General features: G+C 42.3%; 1 protein-coding gene across 1 annotated transcript in view; it reads right to left on the reverse strand.

The window, feature by feature from the left end:
- SEMA5A (semaphorin 5A) overlaps nt 1–25,135 on the reverse strand; it is a 1,250,864-nt gene that overhangs the window by 171,081 nt on the left and 1,054,648 nt on the right. The window contains 1 exon segment of the mRNA XM_029590025.1: nt 2,905–3,052. Within this exon segment, the coding sequence (XP_029445885.1) occupies nt 2,905–3,052 (148 nt within the window).

Consider the following 25,135-nt stretch of genomic DNA (forward strand, 5'->3'; position numbering starts at 1 on the left):
TTCAATATGCAAAAGTACATTGCCTCTTATCCCATGACTTTGCAATTTTCTTAGAAGCCTCTCATGGAGGACTTTGTCAAGTGCCTTCTGAAAATCCAAATACACTATATCTACTGTTTCAACTTTATGCCCATGTTTTTTCTAACTCCTTCAAAATAATGTAGCAGATTTGTGAGGCAAGACTTTTCTTGTGTAAATCCATGTTGTTTGTATCCCATTAAAACATGTCTATCTATATATTCTGTGATTTTGTTGTTTAGAATATTTGCTATGATTTTTCCAGTCACTGAATTCAGGCTCACTGGTCTATAGTTTCCCAGATCACCCCTGGAGCCCTTATTTTAAATATTGGAGTTACATTGGCCACCTTCCTGTCTTCAGGTACAATGGTCAATTTTAATGATAGGTTACAAATGACTAGTAATAGATCTGAAATTTAATGGGATATATACCATCTGGTCAGGGTGATTTGCTACTCTTCAGTTTGTCAGTCTGGCCTACTACATCTTCCAGGTTCACCGTGATTTGGTTCAGTTCATCTGAATCATCACCCTTAAAAGCCGTCTCCAGAACAGGCATCTCCCCAACATCTTCATTTGTAAAAACAGAAGCAGAAAATTAATTTAGTCTTGCCTTGATAGCTTTATCTTCCCTAAGTGCCCCTTTAATCCCCAAGATCTTCTAACAGTCCAAATGACTCCCTCACATTTTAAGATTGGTAGAAGCTATTCTTAAAAACAAAATCACTGGCATGTAAATACACAGCTTAATAGGGAAGAGTCAAAATAGTTTTATGAAGGAGAAATCTTGTCTTGTCAATCTTAGAATTTTTTGAAGATGTAAACAAACATGTAGGTAAGGTAAGTCCATTGATATAATTTATTTGGACTTTTAGAAGACATTTAACATCCCCCATGAAAGACTTCTCAGGAAACTACAAAGTCATGGAATGATGGATTAGTAACTGGTTAAAAGGGCAGAAACAGAGGGTAGGACTAAATGGTCAGTTTTCCAAATAGAGAAAAGTTATTAGTAGAGTACCACAGGGATCAGAATTGGGACCAATGCTGTTTATCATATTCATAAATGATCTGGAAAAAGGAGCAACGACTGAGGTGATCAGATTCACAGATGACACAAAATTAAAATGGCAGGGGTCTGTGAGGACCTTGTGAGATTAGAAGACTGGACAACTAAATAGAAAATGAAATTTAATATAGAAATGTGCAAAGTGATGCATATAGGGAAATCAATCCTATCTACAAGTACATAATACTGGGTTCTGTATTGGAAGTCACTATCCAGGAAAAGGACCTTGGAGTACTTCTGGGCAATACATTGAAATTCTTAGTCAGAAAAAGCAAATAGAATGTTAGGCATGATCCAAGAAAAGAATGGAGAATAAAATGGAAAATACATATTGCCTCGGTATCGAGCCATGGTGTGGCTACACCTTAAGTATACTGTGCAGTTCTGGTCACTCCATCTCAAGAAAGTTATAGTGGAACTAGAAAAGGTATAGAGGAGGCACAAAAATGATAAACAGGATGGAAAATGTCTCCTGTGAAGGAAGACTATGCAAGCTATGGCTTTCAGCTTGGAAAAGAGACAGGGGAGAGGGGGCATGATTGACATTTATAAAATCATCAGTGGGGGTGGACGGGTAAATAAAGGACTGTTATTTACCATTTCAAATACTACTAAAAAAGGGGATCGCTCCAAGAAACTAAACAACCGACAAATCATAGACAGTGTTTTTCACTCAGCGTACTCTCAAGCTGTGGAATCTGTTGCCAGAGGACGTGGTCAGGCTGACTAGAATAGCATGGTTTAAAAGAGATATGGACAGCTTACTGGAGGAAAGCTCTATAACACATTATTAGCCAGGTAGACTATATCTATCCCTGGAAATAAATAACAGGAATTAGATCGACTTTATCGACTCTGCCGGGACAGTGGATTGGCTACTGTTAAGAGACAGGATGCTGGGCTGAATGGACTTTGGTCTGACCCAACATGGCACCCCCTACACTGCGGTGTTTTGGCAGTGCTCTGCCAGCAGCATGGGAAAACTAGGAAAAAACCCAACACCAAAGATCAACGTGAATTCATTTATCAAACCCACAGGAAAGACTGAACTCCTTCCAAGCGTTTCAACATGGCTACTGCCCCTTGATGCCACAGCACCACCGGGCCAGGTGTGGATAATTGACTATTGAAGCAGTTCATAAAAACATTACATAGCCATATTAATGTATGAAAGGATTGTTTTAATTAGAAAAGCCTCTGGAACCCTATAGGAACCATATACCTAAAATGTGGAGTATAAAAAGTATTGAAAAAACCCTCTTTTAAATAGAAAGAGATATCTTGCAAGTAATCACACTCTGTGGCTAACAGCTGGAATGTATGCTTAACAGTGTGGACAGATTAACCAATGATACTAAATAGGTTGGTTGGAGGTTTTTTTTGTTATTATCTACTAGTAACTATGTTATTATATGAGCAAGATCCCTCCAAAACATAAGAGGACGACATAAGAATGCAAGGTATTTAGAGGATTACATTTAGGGCAAGCATACAAAGGAAAAACACAGCTCTCAGTGCAAAACTCTCTCTGTCAACTGAATTACTTAAAACATTTCTCTCTCACACTGAAGCATTTATTTAGAAATCAGAGCACAAAAACTGCCTCTCATCTGCATTTGTCCCAGACAGGGTTAGAAGATTTCCCGTTTTATCACACCAGCTTCACCTGGATTATCCAACTCAGATTTTGCAGACATAAGTGAGATACAAGTTATAAACACTGCACAAAAACTCATCAGCACATTTTCTGAAGCGTGTATATCTGTATGGTTGTGGGGTAGATGGGAGGGAGAGAGAGAGACATCAGCTACTCACCACATTGCAGCCAGCACAGTCTGGGCCATTCTCGCAGGTCCTACGGCGAGCTTGGATCCCTCCCCCACACTGGGCCGTGCAACGTTCCCACGGACCCCAGCTTGACCAAAACATGTGTGGAGGGCATGGCAAATGTTCATTACAGTACCTGTGACACAGGAGAAGAAAACCCAGTCTACTTAATGCAATAATAAATCTACTACACTTATAGACTATTGCATTTTTTATTATTATCTAAGGGGCTGATGCAATACAGTGTGCTCAGTCAAGCGCATTGATTTACCTGTGGTTGGATGTGCGTTTTGGAGGCGCGTCCACAGCCCCTTATGCTATAAGGGGATTAGCGTCTCCACAATGCGCGTCCAATGTGCCAGGAAACTAATAGTGCTCATCACATGCAAATATATGTTGCTGAAGCTATTATTCACTTCACATGCAATAAAAAATTGTGCATCCAAGTCGCACACTTTTACACTCAGAAATTAATGCCTGCCCAGAGCAGGCGTACATTTCTGAGCACCCCAAAAGTTGTACAGAAAAGCAGAAAACACTGCTTTTCTGTACATTCTCTGACTTAATATTATGACAATATTAAGTCAAAGGAACAAAAGTTTTAAAGATTTAAAAAAAAAAAAAATTTTAAGAATTCCGACGGACAGGTTTGGGAAACAGATGCTCAGTTAATCAGTGTCCATTTTCCGAACCCGTGGCTGTGAGCCGGTTAGGAAAACAGACGCCAATAAATTCAGCATCTGTTTTCTTAAACCATGGACAGCCGCTGCCAAGGAGGCACTAGGGTTGCATAATCGACCATAGAGCCTCCTTGATAGCGCAACCCGTAATTTAAATATTGCATGCCACCCCGAGGGAAGTGCACGGAGGCGTGTTAGGAAAGTGGACGCTGAACACTCAGTGCCCGCTTTCGGCACATTAATATTGCATTGGCCCCCAAATAGAGATCATGTCTGTGGAGGAGCCTTGAACCCTAGAAAACAGACTCTAGCAATCAAAAAATAATCCAAATGTAAGTAGGTTTTGTGAGGGTTAGACAAAAAAAGTGAAATCACACTCCCCGGGGTGAAGGGTTCTCCATACATCCAGTAAACCTAGCTCCTTGCATATAAAATTCACACCCATTACCTTGGTCCCAGGTCTAGAAGATTTTGCAGGCTTACAGTCCTCTGCACAATTGGTAACAACATTAAAATCTCCCCCACAATAAACTTGTAATCTGGAAAGGCTAATAATTTAGCTTTGGTTAATGTGGAATGTAGATACCTCTTTCAAAAGAAACTTAGGGTGAGTTTATAAAACAATCCAGTTATGAAAATAATAAAATGAAGATATGGTGATTATGAAACCATAGCCTACAATTTGTTTACTCTGCATACAAGAAATAACAGCCGGGAGAAACCTCGTCCACTGACTCGAGATGTTTGAAGGGACATTTTTACTCTTTTGAGCTAGGACTACATTGAAGTCCTAAGGCACTGGAGGTTTATTGGATAGAGGCTTAGAATGCCACAGACCTTTCATGAACTTTGATAGTAAAGTGGGGAGAGAAATCGGAGCCCCTACCAAGTGCTGGTGATACTCTGCATTGACTTTGGGATGAACTTTAACTGAAGAGGTGCTGAGGCCTGAAGGCAACAAGAAGAATGGATATTGAAGAAAGTCCCTTGGGTCACATGAGAAGTGATCCAGCTTGCTGGTCCCAGACTGTCAAAACTGTTGGATCTTCTAGACGAGGGCTTTCTAGCAGAAATCAGCACATCCTCTATCTCAACATGCATGCCATGATGGCTAACAATGGCAGGTTTGAATGGCAGAGCCTGCAATTCTCCTGTGGGATGAGAGTCAGATTCATCCCCAATGGAACTGGATACTGAATTGACAGTTGGACAAGATATGGATACCACATTTGCTGTGGCCAGATCAGTCCTATGAGAATTACTCTTACCTTTTTCTGAAGGATCTTCTGGTAATGAAGAGACTTGGCGGGCACACAGAGTAGAACAACACTCCAGTCTAGCACAAAAGCTTTGGGAGGCAATGGGGGCTGATTTATAACTGCTTGGATAAACTAATAAGAAATTCTCAACCTTCCTGTTGGACTCTGAGGCAAACAGGCTGATCATTAGCATTCTCCAGTGACTGAATAAGTCATCCGCAACCCGCTGATGCAAGGACCATTTGTGTGGTTGCAGCACTCTGCCAATCTATTCTGAATTCTAGGTAGGTGGACTGGAGATGTGATAGTCCACAACCAGATTCAGAGGGTCTCCTCATAGAGGGTGTACAAGCCCTAACTTCTTTTGCTTGAGATCAGGGCAGAGAAAGCCTTTACAGCATAATGGATAGCTCATAGCTCCAGTCAGTTGATTTGCAGGAACTAAGACCCTTGTGTCCATATAGCATCATTGTGTGTTCCCCACCCCCTAGTAGAGGTCTTGGTAAATAGGGTTGCTTGATGCACTGGAATGCATGAAGAGACCCACCATTAGGACCTCGTAGTTCATCCACCACAGAAGAGGTGTTTGCATTTCAGGAGTTACACAGATTTGGTGGGATAATGGCTGATAGAGTTGATCTCACTGGCTTTCAATGAGGCAGAATTAGGTTAACTTTAATAAGGCCGAAACAAGATTGGGGGGGGGGGGGGGGGGGGGGGGTAATGGGGGAATTTCAGTTTTAATTGACAGCTAAGTATGACTGCAGATATAACTGGGAGTATTGGGGATATATAAGAAATAATATGTCTCTGATTCCTGTTTGTTTACCTATGTGTGTCAATTCAATAAAACCGTTTTAACATAATAAGGCCGAAACAAAATTCTAGAGAGAGATTTGGAACTCATCCATGTGGTAGCTTCAATAAAGGAAGACTGAGGGGCTTATGAGGTAGCATGCATAAGTGGTAAGTCCCATGCATGCTCAGTAAGACTAAGCTCTGAGAGTTAAGTCCATGTCAGCACCATCAAATGTCACCCATGTGTTATAGATGATTCATGCTTGCTTGCTGACAGAAAACTACTTTTACCTGCATACAAGGTGGATCATTTTCAGATACCCAATTTATGTGGAGATAATGCTTTTTACACACAGCAATCCCTTTGAAAATTGCCGTCACTATATGCACACAAATCTCTGCTCAGTGCAGTCCTCTGGAAATGGTTATATACATAATTAAAAATAGATACTGAGGGTAATTTGATAACTGTGCAGATTGGGGTAAAGTCTGCATTAACTTTCACCCCACATTTTGAAAGCAAACTTATGTAGGTACGTTCACTTTGAAAATACCCTTCACCACACACAAAATCACCCATACAAAGTTATATCTGCTCTTCACAGGACATAATTTGTGTGTGTTAACTTATGTGCATAATTTAGCAAATAAAAGCAGGATGCAAATAAGACCCAACTCCACGCTCTGAAACATCTATCTCCAGTGAACATAAAAGTATGCATAAAATTAGTTTACACAAGTACTTTTATGCACATTGAGCCCTGTATGCACACAGAACTGTATTTCATGTGTGTAAATGACTCTGAAAACTGAGCCCATTGTGAATATTCTGAAAACCAGACTGCTGGCTGGGTCCCAAGGAGTGGGTTGAAAACCATGGTGATAAGAAAGGTAAATTATTTTGATTTCATAGACTTTATGGAAAAAAACTAGATGGCAATATTTTAAATCTCTGAAGAGAGAATCTGGAGGAATGATAGAGAGATATTGATCTTCCTTTGACATGTCCTGAAGTTGGGCAACATTTTCAGGGGAAAGCACCAACTAAGAGGGGGGCTATCTTATGAACTGGATGAATAAAAAGTCAGTATAAAGTGACATATACTAAAGTTATTCTGCCAGTTGTGTATCTGGGAAAACACTAAGTACAGTGAGCTTTTGTCTAATGGGAATGTGGGGCACTGTTGGTGAATTTGTCTAGCATGTTAGCGTACACCAGCAGAATTCACTTCTTTTTGATATCTTATTTTGAACCAGCTTCCCCAGCAACTTTACTTGAACAGGTTACCTCTAAGGGTGGGTCCTAATATTTTCATTTCATGTTTTGGTTAAGACAATCAGTGTGGATGCTCCATATGTGCCAACTGTTAGATGCTTTGCACATGGAAGACAAGAAATAGCAATTTGATATTAAATATAATGGATCACATTACAAGTAAAGCAAGGATAATACAGATTGTTCAAAGTTGCCAGCTAGAACTCTGCATCTTTGCTAAGTTTAACAGGGAAGGGCAGCAGAGTTTCAGGGGTTACTAGCATGCAGATCTCGGAGTCCAGCTTAGGCTCTGAGCTGCCGGCAGCCTATGTATCCTTCAGTCGCTGACAGTTGTAGTACAACAGCAATTTTAACTGAGGCTTCTGAATTAATGATCCCTGAAAATTGTCAGCACCAAGAACAGGCATTCCTGTTCTATGTGTGGATCTAACCGAAAATCCTTCAGAGAGTATATTTTTTAAAACAAGAATTTAAAGTACATAAATAAATAATTATAGATCGCAAAGTATCTCCAAGAAACTCTGGTATGGCAACTTAGGCCCCCTTATACATACAGAGAAAAACATGGTTGGAAGGCATATTTTTCTGTTTTCTGCTCCGGCAATTTCCTCCTGCTCCTTTGGACTTCCGGCAAAAATGGAAATGGCATCCATTGGGCTATGTAGCCTTGATTTACAACTATTCTGAATGTTTCCCCCTATTTTATAACCCCTCAAACTTAGTCCAGTCATCACGGTGACAGTCTTTAGCTGGGGCCACAAATTGTGGCTTCTTTCTGGAACTCAGCTAACAGGGACCCTCATGTTCAGTCACTAGGACTCTTTGCTGCGTAATGACCAAGATACTCCCTCACTCACCTCTGCTGCGGGGGTTCAAAGATTAGATTAACCTGTCCTATCTAGTCCATTTTAAAAAAGCATTCTCTGTATGGGGGAAGCCAGTCGACCTAAGGTTCTAGAAGAAAAAAAAAGTTGTGTATAATTGCATAATTGTGTGCCTTGGGTTTTAGAGGGGGAAGATTTAACTGAAATCTAAAAGTTTGGAATCTAGACTGCTTTTCTGGGTCTGAGGGAAAAAAATGTTGAACTTTCGGTGGATTAGATAAACACAATAAGTGCATGTCAAGGAATATTTTGGTCACTGATATGCTAAACTCTTAAAAGCCCTACCTCTCTCCCTCCTCCTCTACCTACCCACCCCAGAGGTTGATCTTTTGATATAGTGGTGTACATAATTGAAAAGATAATTTGCTAATTTTTTTTTCTGAGTAAATGAACAACATGACTATAATTCAATGTAACAACATCTGGAAGCTTAGGGCTTGCCCCATTTGTTCACAACTCTCCTCAATGAAAAGGGAGTTAGCTCACCTTAAATCTGAATTAGCTACAATAAAAAAGGAATTGGCAACCTCCAAGGAAGCCTCACCCATTTTACAGCATTCAGGAATGTTCCCCCTCCCATATACACATAGAGAAGATTCATTTACAGTTGGCTCAAGTAGGATAAGAACTGTGACACAAAGATACCCAATCTTCATAATAGTGCAGCCCAGATGCCCTCCTCCACTTACACAGAGCATCTAGAAACCCAATAATAAATGGATTACAGTGGGTTCTGGTAGGATAAGACTTTGTGATGCTGAGACACCCACTCTCTCAAGTGACACAAGTACAAAATGCTCTCTGTTTTGAAAAATGAAGAAGCTCTAGCAATGGAGACCGATATGGGATCAGAAAGGAAAGAAGAAACTCAATGTGTACAGAAATTCCATAACACAACCAAAAACCATAAAAAGAAGCTCATTGTGCTGGAAGACAGTCATCAGAGGCACTAATTTGGGAATTATTTTCAAGGGGAACACTACAGTTAAAGGCCTTCCAGGATTCTCAGCTGGTAGAAATGGTAATCAAATAGTCATTGCAATCAATGAAAAGTAAGGACTGTGAAGTTGACCTTATCATTCATCTTGGAACTAATGATCTTGCTAGAAATAACATCCAAGACATACAGAGAGATTTCCAGACTCTGGGGAAGCAGATTAGGCACATGCCAAAGACTATTGCCTTTTCAGAAGTGTCACCTGTTCATGGAAAGGGGAATGAGAGGCTAAGCCAAATACATAATTTCAATGGATAGCTCAAAACCTGGTGTAAGGAAAAGGTTTTGGATATATTGGGGCTGTAGACCGTGTATGGAACAGTAAGAGGTTATATGTCAAACATGGCTTACATCTGTCTATGGCAGGAAAAAGGATCCTAAGTGAAAAATTAAAATCATATACCATAAGGCATTTAAACTAGAGGCTGGGGTGGCAAAAGGAAATTAAATGTCTTCCCCAATATCTCCAAAATGTGGGTCAAGAAATTAACAAAAGTCAGCAGAATAGGGCAGAAAAAATGTCCAAGGAGAGAAGTTGAAAAGCTATGAGCACAAATGCCCATAGTCTGGGCAATAAACTTCGAAGACCAGCAAGCTCTAATGGTGGAAGTGGATTTTAACATCACTACTGTTACAGAGACATGGTTCACTGAGTCTCATGATTGGGATATGGCCATCCCTGGCTATAACTTGTTTAGGAAGGACAGACAGTACAGAAAAGGTGGAGGAGCAGCTCTTTATGTCAGAAACGATATCCAAGCAAGGGATGTGAAGTAGGGAAGAAGCATTATGGGCTGTCCTAAAAAAAAGAAGATGGTGCTTCCATTTATATTGGTGTAGTCTACAGGCCTCTAACTCAAACAGAAGAACTGAACAGATATCAGGTCAAAGACATCCAAAATATGGGAAAAAAGGGAGAAGTGTTGCTAGCTGGAGATTTTAATCTGCCGGATGTACATTAGAGTATCACTTCTGTGGAATATACAAGAAGCAGAGATATAGTGGATGCTTTTCAAGGGGCTCTGTTCAAACAAATGGTAATGGAACCCACAAAGGAGGGTTTGATACTTGACCCGGTGCTTACAAATGGGTATAATGTCTCAAATGTCTGAGTAGGTGCCCACTTGAGCACCAGTGATCAGCAAAAGTTATGGTTTCATTTTGCAAATAGGATACAGAGAAGACATACAAAGGCCCGAGTTTTGAAATGAACAAATACAGACTTTGTCAAAATGGGAATGATCCTAGAGAAAGAACTGGAAGAATGGGAAAGAATGGGTGAGGTGGAACAACAATGGGCCAAACTGAAAGGAGCTATTACTAAGATACTACATCTATATATTAGAAAAGTAAACAAAAGTAAGAGGAAAAAGAAACTCAGCTGGCTGAAAAAAATAAAGGCAAAAATAACAGCATTCAAGAAGTATAAAGGATCCCAAAAAGAGCAACACAGGGAATAATATCTGGAGAAGCTAAGGGAGACAAAGAAAGAAATCAGGAAAGCAAAAAGTCAAGTGAAAGAAAGGACTGCCAAAGAGGTTAAGCAAGGTAACAAAACATTTTTCAGATATACCAGAGAAAGGATGGTCCAAAGTGGTATAGTTAAATTGAAAGGTGATAAGGAACAATGAGTGGAAAGAGATGAAGAAATGGCAGAAATATTAAACAAATACTTCAGTTTGGTGTTTACTAAAGAAGATCCTGGAGAAGGACTGTTGCTGGTAAACAAGATCATATGTGGGGATGGGGTGGAAAAACTCCATTTATGGAACAGAAGGTATGGGAAGAGCTGGGCAAATTAAAAGTGGACAAGGCCATGGGGCTGGATGAGGTACATCCCAGGATACTGAAGGAGTTCAGAGATGTGCTGGCGGAGCTGCTGAAAGACCTGTTCATTAGATCTCTGGAAACAAGAGTGGTGCCACAGGATTGGAGAAGAGTGGTGGTGGTCCCACTTCATAAGAGTGGTAGCAAAGAGGAGGCTGGAAACTACAAGCCAGTTAGCCTGACCTCGGTGATGGGAAAATTAATGGAGACGCTGCTGAAGGAAAGGATAGTGAACTATCTACAATTTGGTGGGTTGCTGGACCTGAGGTAGCATGTATTCTCCAGAGGAAGGTTCTGTCAGACAAATCTGATTGATTTTTTTTGATTGGGTGACTAGGGAATTAGTTTGAGGAAGAGCGCTCGATGTGATCTACATGGATTTCAGCAAAGTTTTTGATACTGTCCTGCACAGGAGGCTTGTGAATAAAATGAGAAGCTTGGGAGTGAGCACCAAGATGGTGGTATGGATTACAAACTGGTTGACCGATAGGAGACAGTGTGACATGATAAATGGAATCTACTCTGAAGAGAGAGCTTTGTTAAGTGGAGTGCCACAGGTATCAGTGTTGGGACCGGTTCTGTTCAATATCTTTGAGAGTAACATTGCGGAATGAATAGAAGGTAAAGTATATCTATTTGTGGATGATACTAAGATCTGCAACAAAGTGGACATCCCTGAATGAGTAGAGAGAATGTAAAGTGATTTAAGAAAGCTTGAAGAGTGGTCAAAGATTTGGCAGCTGGGATTCAATGCCAAGAACTGTAGTGTCATGCATCTGGGATACGGCAATAGAAAAGAGTTGTATGTGATGGGGGTGAAAGACTAGATGTGTATGGACCAAGAGAGGGATCTTGAGGTGATGTGTCAGGGGAACTGAAGATGGTGAAGCAATGTGACAAGGTGACAGCTAAAGCCAGAACAATTCTAGGCTGCATAGAGAGAGGAATAACCAGTAAGAAAAAGCAGGTGATGATGCCCTTGTACAGGTCTTGGTGAGGCCTCACGTGGAGTATTGTGTTCAGTTCTGGAGTCCATACCTCAAAAAGGATAGAGACAGGATGGAGGCAATCCAGAGAAGGGTGACAAAAATGGTGTGGGGTCTGTACTGGAAGACCTATGAGGGGAGGCTGAAGGATCTGAATATGTATACCCTGGAAGAGTGTTAGTGATCACCCCACCAGGAGGGCGGAGCTACTGATCTGTTACGCTTTACTCCTCAAGGAGGGCAGAGTTAACAATCTGTTAGACTCCGTAGGCGGAGTTAGCAATCTGTTAGAGTTTCTGCTAGGAGTTGGCAGTCTGTTAGGGTACGCTCCTCCCAAGGGAAGGAGCTAGCAATCCTGTTGAGCTTTGCTCCCCCAGAGGAGAGGAGCTAGCAATCTGTTAGCGACTCCACTAGGGTTAGCAATCTGTTATAGGTTAGGACTGCAGAGTAGCAATCTGTTTTGGAGCTGTTATGGAGTTGCTCCCCAGAGGTGAGAGGACAGCAACAGTTGAGAGTAGACTGCAAGAGTGAGAGATGAGCACTCTAATGTAGAATGGTGAATCCTTGGGCCGATGGCAGATGACAGCGCCCCCAGGAGGACATCATGAGAGGGACCACCAACTAGGCTGGAGTATGGAGACAGACATAGACAGTTCTTTATTAGACAGGTAGTAGAACCACCAGAGGTGGCAGTAGTGAGCTGATGTGCCCGGCAGGGCTGAAGTCCTTCAGATCCTGGAACTGCTATCTCCGGGTTTTGCTGAGCTGTAGAGACAGACTCATAGAGAGTGTGTAGACAGGGTATGCAGGATACATAACCAGAAGCAGATGATACACTCACATAGATTAATAAGAAGGCTCAGTAGGTGGAGAGAGTTAAGCCCTTGAGGAGCGAGTACCTGGTTCCAGGGACAGCTCTGAGAGAGCGATGGTGACTCATAGTTATCTATCTCTGTAATGGTTTCTAGGCAATAGAGAATAGTTTGTATATTCAGGAACAGAAGCCTCTAGGCGAGTACTGGTTCCTATATGCAAACTGAAATAAGAACTCACAATAACTGTATATGAAATAACTTCTGAAATAGAAGACAGCCTTCGGAGGGTTTTAGAAACATTGGCCCTCGAGGAGCGAGTACCAGTTCCTATCTGCAATCTGTAATAACTCACGATCTCCATACCTGCGATAGCGTCTTAGACAGAAGAGAATCTTTAGAGTTCTAGGAACATGGGCCCTCGAGGAGCGAGTACCGGTTCCTATATGCAAACTGAAATAGAAACTCACAATATTCACGTCTGCGATCGCTTTCAGGCAATAGGGAGTCTTCTGAGCATTCAGGGATGTAGACCCTCGAGGAGTGAGTAATGGATCCCATCTTAGCAATCTGAAAACAAGAGGAGAGAGTGGGGCCCCCGAGGAGCGGGTACCCCTGGTAAGTTCGAGGAGGCAGAGCAGCGGAGAATGAAGTGGGTCAAGATGATCTCCGCAATCAAACCCTTGCTAACTCAATTTGTAAGTGTAAGCAAAGACCTTTTATGTTGGAAGTGGATGACGTCACTATTGGGGGACGCCCCCGAGGTTTGCGCCCTTGCTGGTACAAACTTCGGAGCACGCGCGCGCGCCCTGCGTCATCAGGAACATGGCGGATCCGCAGCATCAGGCCAGCCCGGGGACTCCGGGAAGAAACAGCGAGGAGAAGCCGCAGCAGCAACTGTCCATCAGACCCGAAGGGAATTGCCTCAAAGGTAGAGAGGGTGGAGCGAGGGCAAGAACAGGCATGAACACAACAAAGAGAGAAGGTGCAGGGGAGATATGATACACACTTTCAGATACCTAAAAGATTTCAATGATGTATGGACTTCAAATCTTTTCCGTTGGAAAGAAACAATAAAACTAGTGGGGATGACTCATAACCAACATCAGGAAATATTTCTTCATGGAAAGGATGGTGGAGGACTAGAATGCTCTTCCAGAGGAGGTGGTAAAGAAAAGAAAGAATTCAAAGGGGCATGGGATAAACACTATGGATCTCTAAAGGCTAGAGGACGGAAATGAGATAAGCATGAGGGGGAGTAACTTTGTGGTACGGTGGTTACTACCCTTAGCAGAAGGCATGGAGATTACTACCCTTAAACATAATGCTTTGATGCTTTTAATGCAACTGCAACATTGCTCCCTGCTTAGACGGCAGGGGGAAAAGAAGAAATGGATTCAGAAGACAACTGAGTGCCATGGTCTAGGATACAGATACACAGACATAACAGAAAAAGCATAGGATTGCTTCTATGACCGAGTTCTAAAGGAAACGAAGAAATCATGCATGGGAGTATCTTGCTGGTGCGGTGGTTACTATCCTTAACCAATAAGCCTTGATAATTTTAATGCAATTGCTACATTGCTCTCTGCATCAATGGCAGGGAAAAAGGGAAATTGGATTTAGACAACAACCAATGAAGGCCCAGACTTTTACGGTCTGGGGAACTGATACTCATGAGGGTAACCTGCACAGAGCAGCAATTAGTACCCTTAACAGAAGTCATGGATTACTACCCTTAACAAATAAGACTGCAACATCGCTCTCTGCCTCGAAGGAATGGGGATGGAGGGAAAGAAAAATTTGGATTCAGGGACAACCAACATGAGCCATGACTTTTTTACAGTCTGGAGTATTGATGCACAGACATTAAGGAAAAAAAAAACAGGACTGCTTCTACAGCCTAGTCCATAAGCAAAGCACATCAAGCAGCAATGACTGATATATGGGGGTAACCTGCATGGAAGATACTGCCATTGGAAGCTTGCTGGGCAGCCTGGATGGACCACTGGTCCTTTTCTGCCATCATTTCTATGTTTTCCTGGGGCCGTGAACACTGCCTGCATGCCCAGACTCAATTGCCCTAGGTGCAAAACACAACCTGGAAATTCAAGTCTAACTGTAAGCATGACAGTGCCCGGTTCTTCCACTAACCACTGATCTGGTCAGCACCTGAGCAGGACTGTGGAGACATTTTTAGCTTAATACAGTAAGTCATGTTAATCAGTAATGTACCATTGAACCTTAGCATGATTCTCTGTGATATAATCACTTTAAACAGGAAGCATTCTCTGCTGGTCCTGACAATTTTCAGGCCTGTTACATAAAAATGTACCACCCCCGCCCTCCAACAGAATTTAACTAATTTGTGGGTAACCTGAATTGCTGCTGCAGCTAGACAGAGATACAGATGTGTATGCACATCTGTGTAACAGATGAAGAGAAAAAAAAGACAAAAAGTGGAAGCAAGACACAGAAATTACTTGGGTAATTTTCTTGCACCAAATATATGTATTGTGCTATGTAACTGCAGAATGCCTTTTTCCAGAAGACTAACTGCTTTTATTTTCGCCCTTCTCCCCAAACCACATTATACAGTTTCTATACTGCAGATAATTAAAACATGGCTTGGGACAAGGGTGGAAAAGTGTAATATACTCCGGGATACAAGACAAATCTTTGAACTCAGTGAGTCAGAAGTTTATGGAACAAATATTTTGGCACACATCGAGCAAACAGTACAGCTTTGTTTAACATTCAGGTCATGTTTTAAAAATGCCACTATGCCATGCCACTTCTCTTACTTTTTTTTTTCAGTCAAAGAACCAGACTGCAGCAAAGCACTGAGCAAAGAAATATTTCTGCTAGTGCAAGATTCTTGCAAGGTTAACCATAGTGGAATGTTTAACAGGCTTCGTAAAGAAACATTTGAGGCTACAATAATAATAATAATAATTTTAAAGAAAAAAAAAACACAAAGCCTCCAGCCCCTGAATAACCTTCTTAAAGTTTAATAAAACAAAGTTGGCCTTCTTTAGGCTAGGAGCTAAGCTTGCATTTTCCCATATAGAGCCGCTACAGTTTCATAGGTACCTCTGCCAGTCATGTTGCAAAAACATCAGGTATGTTTTCACAGCTAAAGATCTGTGGCAGAGATAAATCTGAGAACTCTGCATTCACATAAGTGGGGTTTATGGCCACATTTTTGTAATGTCTCTTTTTTGGCTAGTAAACCACTTTTTCCCTCCTTCTGTCTCCTTCTGCCCTTTAATTTTCTTTTTTTTTCTCAGGACCCCCAAAGAGCTTGCATTTTGCAGTACTTCAGCAAAAAAAAGCCATGCAAGGAACACTGATGTGGAAAAACTGCTACCCTCTACACTGCCAGCCAGCCAGCCTTGAGGCCCCTCTTGAGCAGTAGTGAGGGAGAAGAGTACAGAAAGTGCTAGGCTAGTGAAACGATCCTCTTGTGCCTGCTAAGCTTTAGTTTAAATCCCACTGCTGTTAAAGCTGGGAAAAAGCTGTCAGGTTTCAGTCATGGCTTGTGCAATTCACTTTGTTGGCTTGTTCCATGAGAAAGCTATACAAGAGTCCAAAGGCTTCATGTTCATGAACTAGAAATGGTAAATATGCTGTGCAGGGTATCAAGGAAGCTCTTGTAAGAACCCTATATGTACCTTAACATAACAAAAGACATTATCCAGTTAGGGAATACAATGGGACAGCCAGTAGTCCTGGGTTCCTTGCCTATTTCTGATACCGATTCTCTGTTTAAACACTGTCAAATAATTTTCACGCATATTAAAAAAATGTGTTGCTTTACACATAGAATGGGACACAGGCTCTAAAACATAGATGCTTATAACAGCCACATACTGTGAGCCTACACATTTCCTCATGTTGCCAGTTTCTCAGCGGGGCCGGATTAAGGGGAGGGACAACTGGGCTAACGCCTGGGGTGCCAAATAATAGGGCACCAGGAGAAGCGTCTAAAGCAAGGGAGAGGAATGTGCGCCCACCAGGTCATAGCGGCCTATGACAGAAGAGAAGAGAGTGCGCAGGCTTGCACACTCCCCCTATTTAGGGGCAGGGACGGCAGTTTATCGGGCCTGCAAAGATACCCTCCACCTCCCCGGAAGCCGGCCTGCAAGGAATTAACGGGGGAGGAGAGGAGAAAAAAAGAGGAGAGGAGAGGAGAAGGGAGGGGTAGAAGAAAGCAACATTGCCACCCTTGTTCCAAGGTTTAAAAAGTTATGGGCGGAGAGGCGGAGCACCCAATTACTAGCCTGCCTTGGGCGCCAACGTTTCTCAGTCTCACCCCGTTTCTGAGGTGCATGGACTAAATTCATGTAGCTCACTGACCTCCTTACTGCTTTGATTAGGCGTGTTTAGAATGATATTAAATACAGCAGTATCACTATATGGTTACAAGAATTTGATTAACATTATTGAAGATATATACTTCTATTTCAGGAAGCAGGTTATAATACATTGTGCTATGTATACAACCTCAAAAGAGAGAAAATATGGTGACTCAAGTGCAAATGTTGGCTCCCGGGACCTCCGCTGGACCACCAGGGACTTTTGGTACGTTTTGTGGGGGGGGGGGGGGGGGGGGGGGGGGGGGCATCGGTTCGGCAGATAAAAAAAAAACCCAGCCCAAACCATGGGAAACAAAATTTCCTGCGGCGGGCCGATAACGAAGGCCGAACCAAAAGGTCTGGCCGAATCATATCACTAGCAGTTACTAGCTACCCTTAACAGAAGGCACAGAGTGGAAGGACCATTAGGGTCTTTATCTGCTGTCATTACTATGTTACTATGTAAGTATGGTAATAAAATAATGCAATTAACAGGACTGTTCTCTCTAAATTAATATTTTTTACAATATTAATGTGTTTATTGGTAGTCCTGACAACTAATCTTCAACTAGACACTGTCAAAAGTGAGTTTTATGATCAGAACTGCCCATCTTGTGATGATACAATAAACAACCTTGCTTTAGCCTAGCAAGGAACTGCAAAATACAGCTGAGATGAAAACTTACTCTACTCATGAGCACTTTAAAACATCACACAGCATCAGGAAAGAAAAAAAGGTACAAAAGGGTATATATATATTAAACAAAATCAGAGCTCTGCCAATCTCAAGTGTGGTGCAGCTGCAGGTACTTATAAGAAATATGAAATACAGAACTTAAAGCAACTATTTACTTTCTGCTTTACAGTGCTATGAAAGGCTTTGCACTGTAGAGTTTGAGCCTGGTTAACTTACAAATTAAACACAGTATAATCAGTTGTCCAAAATAATCAGTTTTCCACGGCTGGAGAGAAAAAAGGGATTTATGCCTCAGCACACTGCAGTCTCACTTCCATAGCTGATGGAAGCTATGATTGTTTCAGTTAGGGATATGCATTTGTGCTAAGCGCGTATCTAACAAATGGACGCTAGGCACACAAAATGAATGGTGTGTGCTTACATCAATGGGCACCCAGATACGCATACACCATTTATTTTATGCATCCATTTGTCCATTCGTTAGATATACACTTAGCCGCAAAATGAATCAAACAAATGGACGCATGAATGCACATCCCTAGTTTCAGAATGACCCACCAACTTGGAAACTACATGCTCCAGTTAGCAGTAGTGATGTACAGAGAAAAATGTTTCCTTTTTTTCATTCGTTTCATGGGCACTTCAGTTTGTATCATTCGTTTCAAAACAAAAAAATACATTTGTTTATTCATTTTATTTATGCATTCATTTGCCATTAAAGTCAATGCAGAAAACACACTGTAGCCTATTCTGGGCTACAGAATTGAGGTTTTCTCATCAATTCTAATGAAACTTGTGGAAAGACATTATCATAAGGGGGAATGAGCTCCAGGGCACCTAGACTGTGGCAAAGTGGCACCAAAAGTGGAGTGGAGGAGTAGCCTAATGGTTAGAGCAGTGGGCTACAAACCAGGAAGCCTGCTGTTGCTCCTTGTGACTTTGGGCAAGTCACTTTACCCTCCATTACCTCAGGTACAAACTTAGATTGTAAGCCCTCTGGGGATAGGGAAATACCTCCAGTACCTGAATGTAATCTACTTTGAAGTGCTGTGAAAAGTGGAATATAAATGAATAGCTTAAGGCACCATAAACAGGCAAAGTGGTACCAGAAGTGGCAGGTGCTTTCCAAGGCATTGACAGAGGAGCAAAGAAAAAGCAAGAGGGAGGAAAAACACCCCGAGTCTTAGTGCCATAAACTCTTGAAGGTAGCATGAGAGGGAAAGTGGTACCAATAGTGGCATGAGCACCATGAAGGGTTGAATAAAGCAAAAAAAGTGGCAGGATAAGTCTCAAAGGAACAAAGCTTCTCAAAGAGTGGAATCAAAATACCTAGAGTATGACAGCAAGGAAGAGTGACAACAAAACTCTCAAGATGCAAAATACTGGATTTGTCAGCAACACTGAGTGGAAGAAAGACTCCTAAGGTAAATATAAGGAGTACTGCATGCAAGGCAGATTGGCATGGGAGATGTCTGTCTTCCTGTTGAAGCACTTGCCACATTTAGTACAACAGAAAGATCTATCATCAGTATCACTTTTCTGACAAGTTTTTATTTAATTCCCTATTTGAACTTGATTTTGCTGCTGAGTAGAATTTTGGGTGGTTTTTTTTGTGAAATTTTATTTCCACTTGAAAGTGTTGTCACAGTCGGAACATAAAAATGATCTCATTTTAGTGTGGCTTTCCTAGTATTTATTAGATTTGCTTTATTAAGAAAGCTTTCCTATATTGTGTAGCTGAACTCAGGCTCTTTCATTTCTTGATTTTCTAGAAGGCCTAGGGCTTGAGCATAGGCCAGGGCCTTGGCAACTGGACCCAGTGCTGGATGCACCTTGGCGTTGACCCAGGCCTAGCCCCTAGGCCTAAGCCTGGATCTTGGCAATTGGGACCCAGCCAAGTTACAGGCCTTGATGATGGGACCCAGTCTCACCTGAGCCCCAGTGTTGGATCTAAGCCTAAGCCCAGGCCCAGGCCCTGGAATTGGACCTGGGCCTAGGCCTTGGTAAATAGGATCCATGTATATTTGTCCATGTATATTTTTCATATCATTCGTATGAACCAAAAATGGCATCATTCATTATGGTTTTTGCATTCAAAAGAAATACACAACCCTAATAATCAAAGTGGAGCACTGTCCTGGTGGTTCTGGGTACTGCAATTCTGCAACCCTTGCATAATGTTTTGGTATAATCCATCAAATGCAAAATACCAGATGAGACCAATAATTGCAAGAATTGTAAGGGAACGGAGTTTAAACAAAATGTCTAATTGAGCATGAAACTGTTAAAGATAGCTAGGTGGATATGTCTGTGTAAAGCATCAGATGCTAGGGCAAGAAGAAGAGTTGGCAAGTACTGCAAGGGAAGGAGATTTGGACAGAATCTTCAAAAAATCCAAAGTGGGAGATGCCTGTCCCATTCAAAGTTGCCATATGTTTGATCCTACCAGTAGCTTATGCCTCTATCAAAGATTAAAGTACACATGACCGGTACAGTAAAACTGAATAACTCATGAAATTAGTTATAGTTCTATCTTTAACTTGTATAACTGTGGAGATTGTGAAGCTAATAGGGATGTGCATCGTTTTTTTGACGGATGAAAATATCGTATAATATTTTCTAATCTGTCAAGTATAGGGGGCCCCCGAAAACGATAGGAAAACCCCATTAAATGTTCACGTGGTTTTCTTATCGTTTTTTTTTTGGGGGGGGGGGGAGAAAGGGCACACAGGAAAAAAAACCCCAAACCCACCCGACCCTTTAGATCTAACTATTTATAATCCCCCACCCTCCCGACCTCCCAAAAACTTTCCTAAAGTACCTGGTGGTCCAGCGGGGTCCCAGGAGCGATCTTCTGCTCTCGGGCCATCGGCTGCCACTAATCAAAATGGCGCCGATAGCCCTTTGCCCTTACCATGTGACAGGGGCTATCGTGCCATTGGCCGGCCCCTATCACATGGTAGGAGCAATGGATGGCCTGTGCCATTTTTTAAGATGGCACGGGAACCCCGCTGGACCACCAGGTGCTTTAGGAAAGTTTTTGGGGGTCGGGAGGGTGGGGGATTCTAAATAATTAAATTTAAAGGGTAGGGGTGGTTTCTTTTTTTTTCGGCTCGGGACAGCCGAAAACAAAAACCGTCCGGACCCGCGGGAAACGGAATTTCCTGCAGGTCCACGATCCCGAAACCGGAACCGATTCCGGCACCCGATTCACATCTCTAGAAGCTAAAATATATGTCAAAAAATGCTGACCTCCAAGACATAATGCAAGGAACCACAAACACAATAGAGACGTGAAACACCCCAAAGTGGATCTCGAGGGCTGAGGAAGGAGGAAAAAAAAGAATCAAAAGCCTGAGGTGTGGTGTAGCAAGCATGAAGAGTAATGAATGGCCAGAGCAAGACCAAAAGTCAGCAAGTATCATAGGGGAAGATTTGGAAGGAATCTCATAGATAGTTGGAGCAGTGGAGAAAGCAATCATAAATACCAAGACTGGCTTGGAGTGGTAGCAGCAGCAGTGGTGCTGGTGATAGAAGAAACAGAGCAACACAGCAAAAAGAGTAACCATAAAATCTCTAAGGAGTACCTCGATGGCTGGGATGGAAGCAGAATGGCATCCAAAGTCCAAGGTGAAATGCAGCAAGCTTGCACAGCAACAGATGTCCAGGGGAAGCCCAAAGGTCAGCAAGTAGCATAGGAGAAGAGGGATATTGAGAGAATCTTAAACACTGCACCCTAAGGTATGAAGACTGCTTTGGACCAGCGGCAGCAGCAATGGTGCTGACAATTGTTAAAAACTGAAACAATAAAAGCAGTGCAACACAGCGGGAAGATTAGCAGAAAAACCCCTAAGATGTACCTTGAGGTAATATAGAGCTTCTTGCACATACTCAGAGCAGTGGAGGAAGCACCATAATGTACCAAGAATGGCTTACAGTGACAGTGGCAGCAATGGTGCTGACAATTGTTAAAAACTGAAATGGTAGGAGCAGAGCAATGCAGTAAGAACAGCAGCCATAAAACCTCTAAGCTGTAACTCAGTTTGTTCTAGGGACTGAGCTGGTGTGAAATATGTATTTTACGAACCATTGTATTTGACTCAATTTATTAGTGAGAGACAAGCACTTTGTGGAACTGAACTGACATCTTCACTAGTAGGAACCTCCCCACTTGCTGTATAATTTCTCCCTGTTATCATGATTTAGTATTTAAGGGTAAAAGCAGTGGCACTGAATGACCTTGGCTTTTAGAAGATATTTCTCTTCCCATTTTGTGGACTATAGTATAACTTTATTTCCTTTGATTATTATTTGTCATCCACCCCAAAATTCAAAAAGAAACTAAAAACATAGCTTTTTCAACAAGCCTACCTTCCCTCTACTCCCTCTACTTGATGTATGAAAACCATTTGTCCATATGACTGTTGACTCTCTTGTAAATATATTGTACATTATTTCTCAATTATTATTAATTTGTTTACTTTATCTGTTGTAATACCTGTTTAACTTTTAATTTTAGTTTCCGTTCCATGTAAAGGCACGGCCTGTTAGTTCTGAGTTAAATGTGCGCCGATACGATGTGCAAACGGCTGTCGGTATATAAAAAATGTTAAATAAATAAAATAAATAAAATTTTCTTGTTTATTTTTACTTTTCCTTGAATTTGTTCAGAATTATATCACAAAAACATAAAAGAATTAAAATAAAAAATGAAACAGTAGAAGCAGAGCAATGCAGTGAGAAGAGTAGCCACAAAAACCCTACAGTGTACTTTGAGGGCTGAGGCAGAGGACAAATAGTATAAAAGCCCTAGGAGGGGTGTAGCAGACATGCAAAGCAATGGATGGCTGGGGCAAGTAAAAGAGCAGGATGCGCAACCAATGTTCCTTCTAAGCTGTGCACATGTGCATGCACATACAGGTCATTAACCCCATGCACACAGCAAAATATAGCGAGCAGAAGAAATTCTGATATTATTTACATTATACTGGCTCGCAGTGCACAGATTTGTACTTGGCTTATTAAAAAGTTCACAAAAAGAACATTTTTGAGCATGCAGTCTTTCAATTTTTTGAGGGAATATTAGTGACCGCATACTGTAGGGCAGGGGTCGGGAACCCATGGCTCGCGAGCCAGATATGGCTCTTTTGAGGGCTGCATCTGGCTCGCAGACAAGTGTCGCCACACTTTCCCGCTGACCCAGCTGCTCCCCGGTCCTCCTCCACCCGGGCTTAAAATGCTGTCAGCCCGGGCGGAACGTGGCAGGACAGCTGGAGTCAGCGGCACCGGCGTGCTCTCTTCTTCCCGCCCACCCCCCCGCGGCCCGGAAGAGGAAGTGGAGAGTATCGGGTGCGTGCGCGGGAAGAAGAGGCCACGCTAGTGCGCTCAGCATCGGCCCGAAGAAAAGAAGACTGTAGCGCGGCTCGGAGGAAAATGAAGAGCTTCAGCCGCGGACGATGGGACTCCACCTCCGCGAGGGCTGAAAATGAAGAGGTTAGTGTTGGGAGGAGGCTGCTGCTGCTGTGAGTTCCCGGGGTGGGAGAGAGAGAGAGAAATTGCTCGTTCACTCTCTCTCTCCCCCACCCCCACCCCGGGAACTCGCGGCAGCAGCAGCCTCCTCCCAACACTAACCTCCTTCATTTTCAGCCCTCGCGGAGGCGGAGTCCCATCGGCCGCGATTGAAGCTCTTCATTTTCCTCCGAGCCGCGCTGCAGTCTTCTTTTCTTCGGGCCGATGCCGAGCGCACGTGCGTGGCCTCTTCTTGCTGCGCAGGCACCCGATACTCTCCACTTCCTCTTCCGGGCCGCGGGGAGGGGGGGGGGGGCGTGTGTGTGTGTGTGTGTGTGTGAGAGAGAGATTGCATGTATGTGAATGATTGAGAGCCTGCACATGTGAAAGAGAGTATGTCTGTGATTGAGAGCCTGCCTGTGAGAGAGAGAGAGAGCATGAATGTAAGTTTACCATTGGGAACCTGTATGTGTAAGTTTGTGATTGAAAATCTGTTTGTGTGAAAGAGTATGTGTGTATGATTGAGATCCTTTGTGTGTGAGAGAAATCATGTGTATGTATGATTAAGAGCCTGTGTGTATAAGTAAGAGAGAGATCATGTGTGTCTGTGTGTGATTGAGAGCTGGTTTAGGTGAGGGAGCATGTGAGTATGTGATTGAGAGCCTGTGTGTAAATGAGAGAAAGAGAGGACATGTTTGTAAGCATGTGAATGAGAGTCTGTGTGTGAGAGAAAAAGACAGCATATATGTGTGTGATTGAAAGCCTGTGTGTGTGTGTAAGCGTGAAAAGATAGACAGCATGTGTGTAAATGTGTAATTAAGAGCCTATATAAGTGAGAGAGAAAAAACATGTGTATATGTGAGTACTGAGAGCATGTGTGTATAGGTGTGTCATTGAGAGCCAGTGTGAGAGAGAGCGCTGGTATGTGACAGAGAGGAGAAAGTTCCAAGCAAACCACCCCATCTCCTGCTAATTCAGAACAATCTCAGGACACCTGGATATCAAACGTTCCCAGGTATGCAGAGCAAAAACATTTTTGTATCCTTATTATTTTTCATTACTGGGTCTTTGTGTCTGCTATTTTGAAATATTTTGTTGGTATCTGGAAATGTTTTAGATGAGTTTTTAATTATTGGATATTCCACTCATCAGCTGTTTCGAAATATGTTCTTTTTGTTAGTACAGTTTTACTGCTGATGATTTTATATTTCTTGATTTGTTTTATAAGGATGGGTGATGTTTCTTTTTTCCTTTGTTACACTGCATACAGAGACTCTGGTTTGTTGCAGTTTCCAATTCAGTTTTTTCTGCATGCTTCTTGTTATGCGTTTTGGTCTCTTTATTCTATGTTAGGTGAGGGACAGCATGTGATTCAGGTGAGGTTTTCTGCTGGCATGTAATTTCTGTGTAGGACTCTATAGCAGCCTGACTTGGTCCGTTTTCCTAATAGGAGATGTATTGGTGTCTTAAGGCCTGGTGTAATATTTTCAGAGACTTATTGTACTTTAAAAGTGTGATCTTACATAAAATGCACACATTTACTTGTATTTAGTTTTAAACATATTGTATGGCTCTCATGGAATTACATTTTAAAATATGTGGCGTTTATGGCTCTCTTAGCCAAAAAGGTTCCTGACCCCTGCTGTAGGGGAAGGGGAATTGGAAGGAATCTTGTAGATAGCCAAAGTGGGGGGATGCCAATCCCAGCACGAGGTATGTCTACCTGGCTTATCCTACCAGTAGCATAAGCTTCTGTCAAACAGTAAAGGTTGAGCAATATCTGTAGTGGCATGACAGGCCCAAGGAGTAGTGCAGCAAGCATGCAAAGTAATGGATGGCCAGGGCAAGACCAAATGTTGGCAAGAACCTTTAAGATAGCTGGAGCATTGGAAGAGCCACCCAAGGTAAGAATATAAGAACATAAGACCATGCCATACTGGGTCAGACCAAGGGTCCATCAAGCCCAGCATCCTGTTTCCAACAGTGGCCAATCCAGGCCATAAGAACCTGGCAAGTACCCAAAAACTAAGTCTATCCCATGTTACCGTTGCTAGTAATAGCGGTGGTTATTATCTAAGTCAACTTAATTAATAGCAGGTAATGGACTTCTCCTCCAAGAACTTATCCAATCCTTTTT

The sequence above is a fragment of the Rhinatrema bivittatum genome, chromosome 2 (genome assembly GCF_901001135.1).
Source record: "Rhinatrema bivittatum chromosome 2, aRhiBiv1.1, whole genome shotgun sequence".
Taxonomy (NCBI): Eukaryota; Metazoa; Chordata; class Amphibia; order Gymnophiona; family Rhinatrematidae; genus Rhinatrema; species Rhinatrema bivittatum.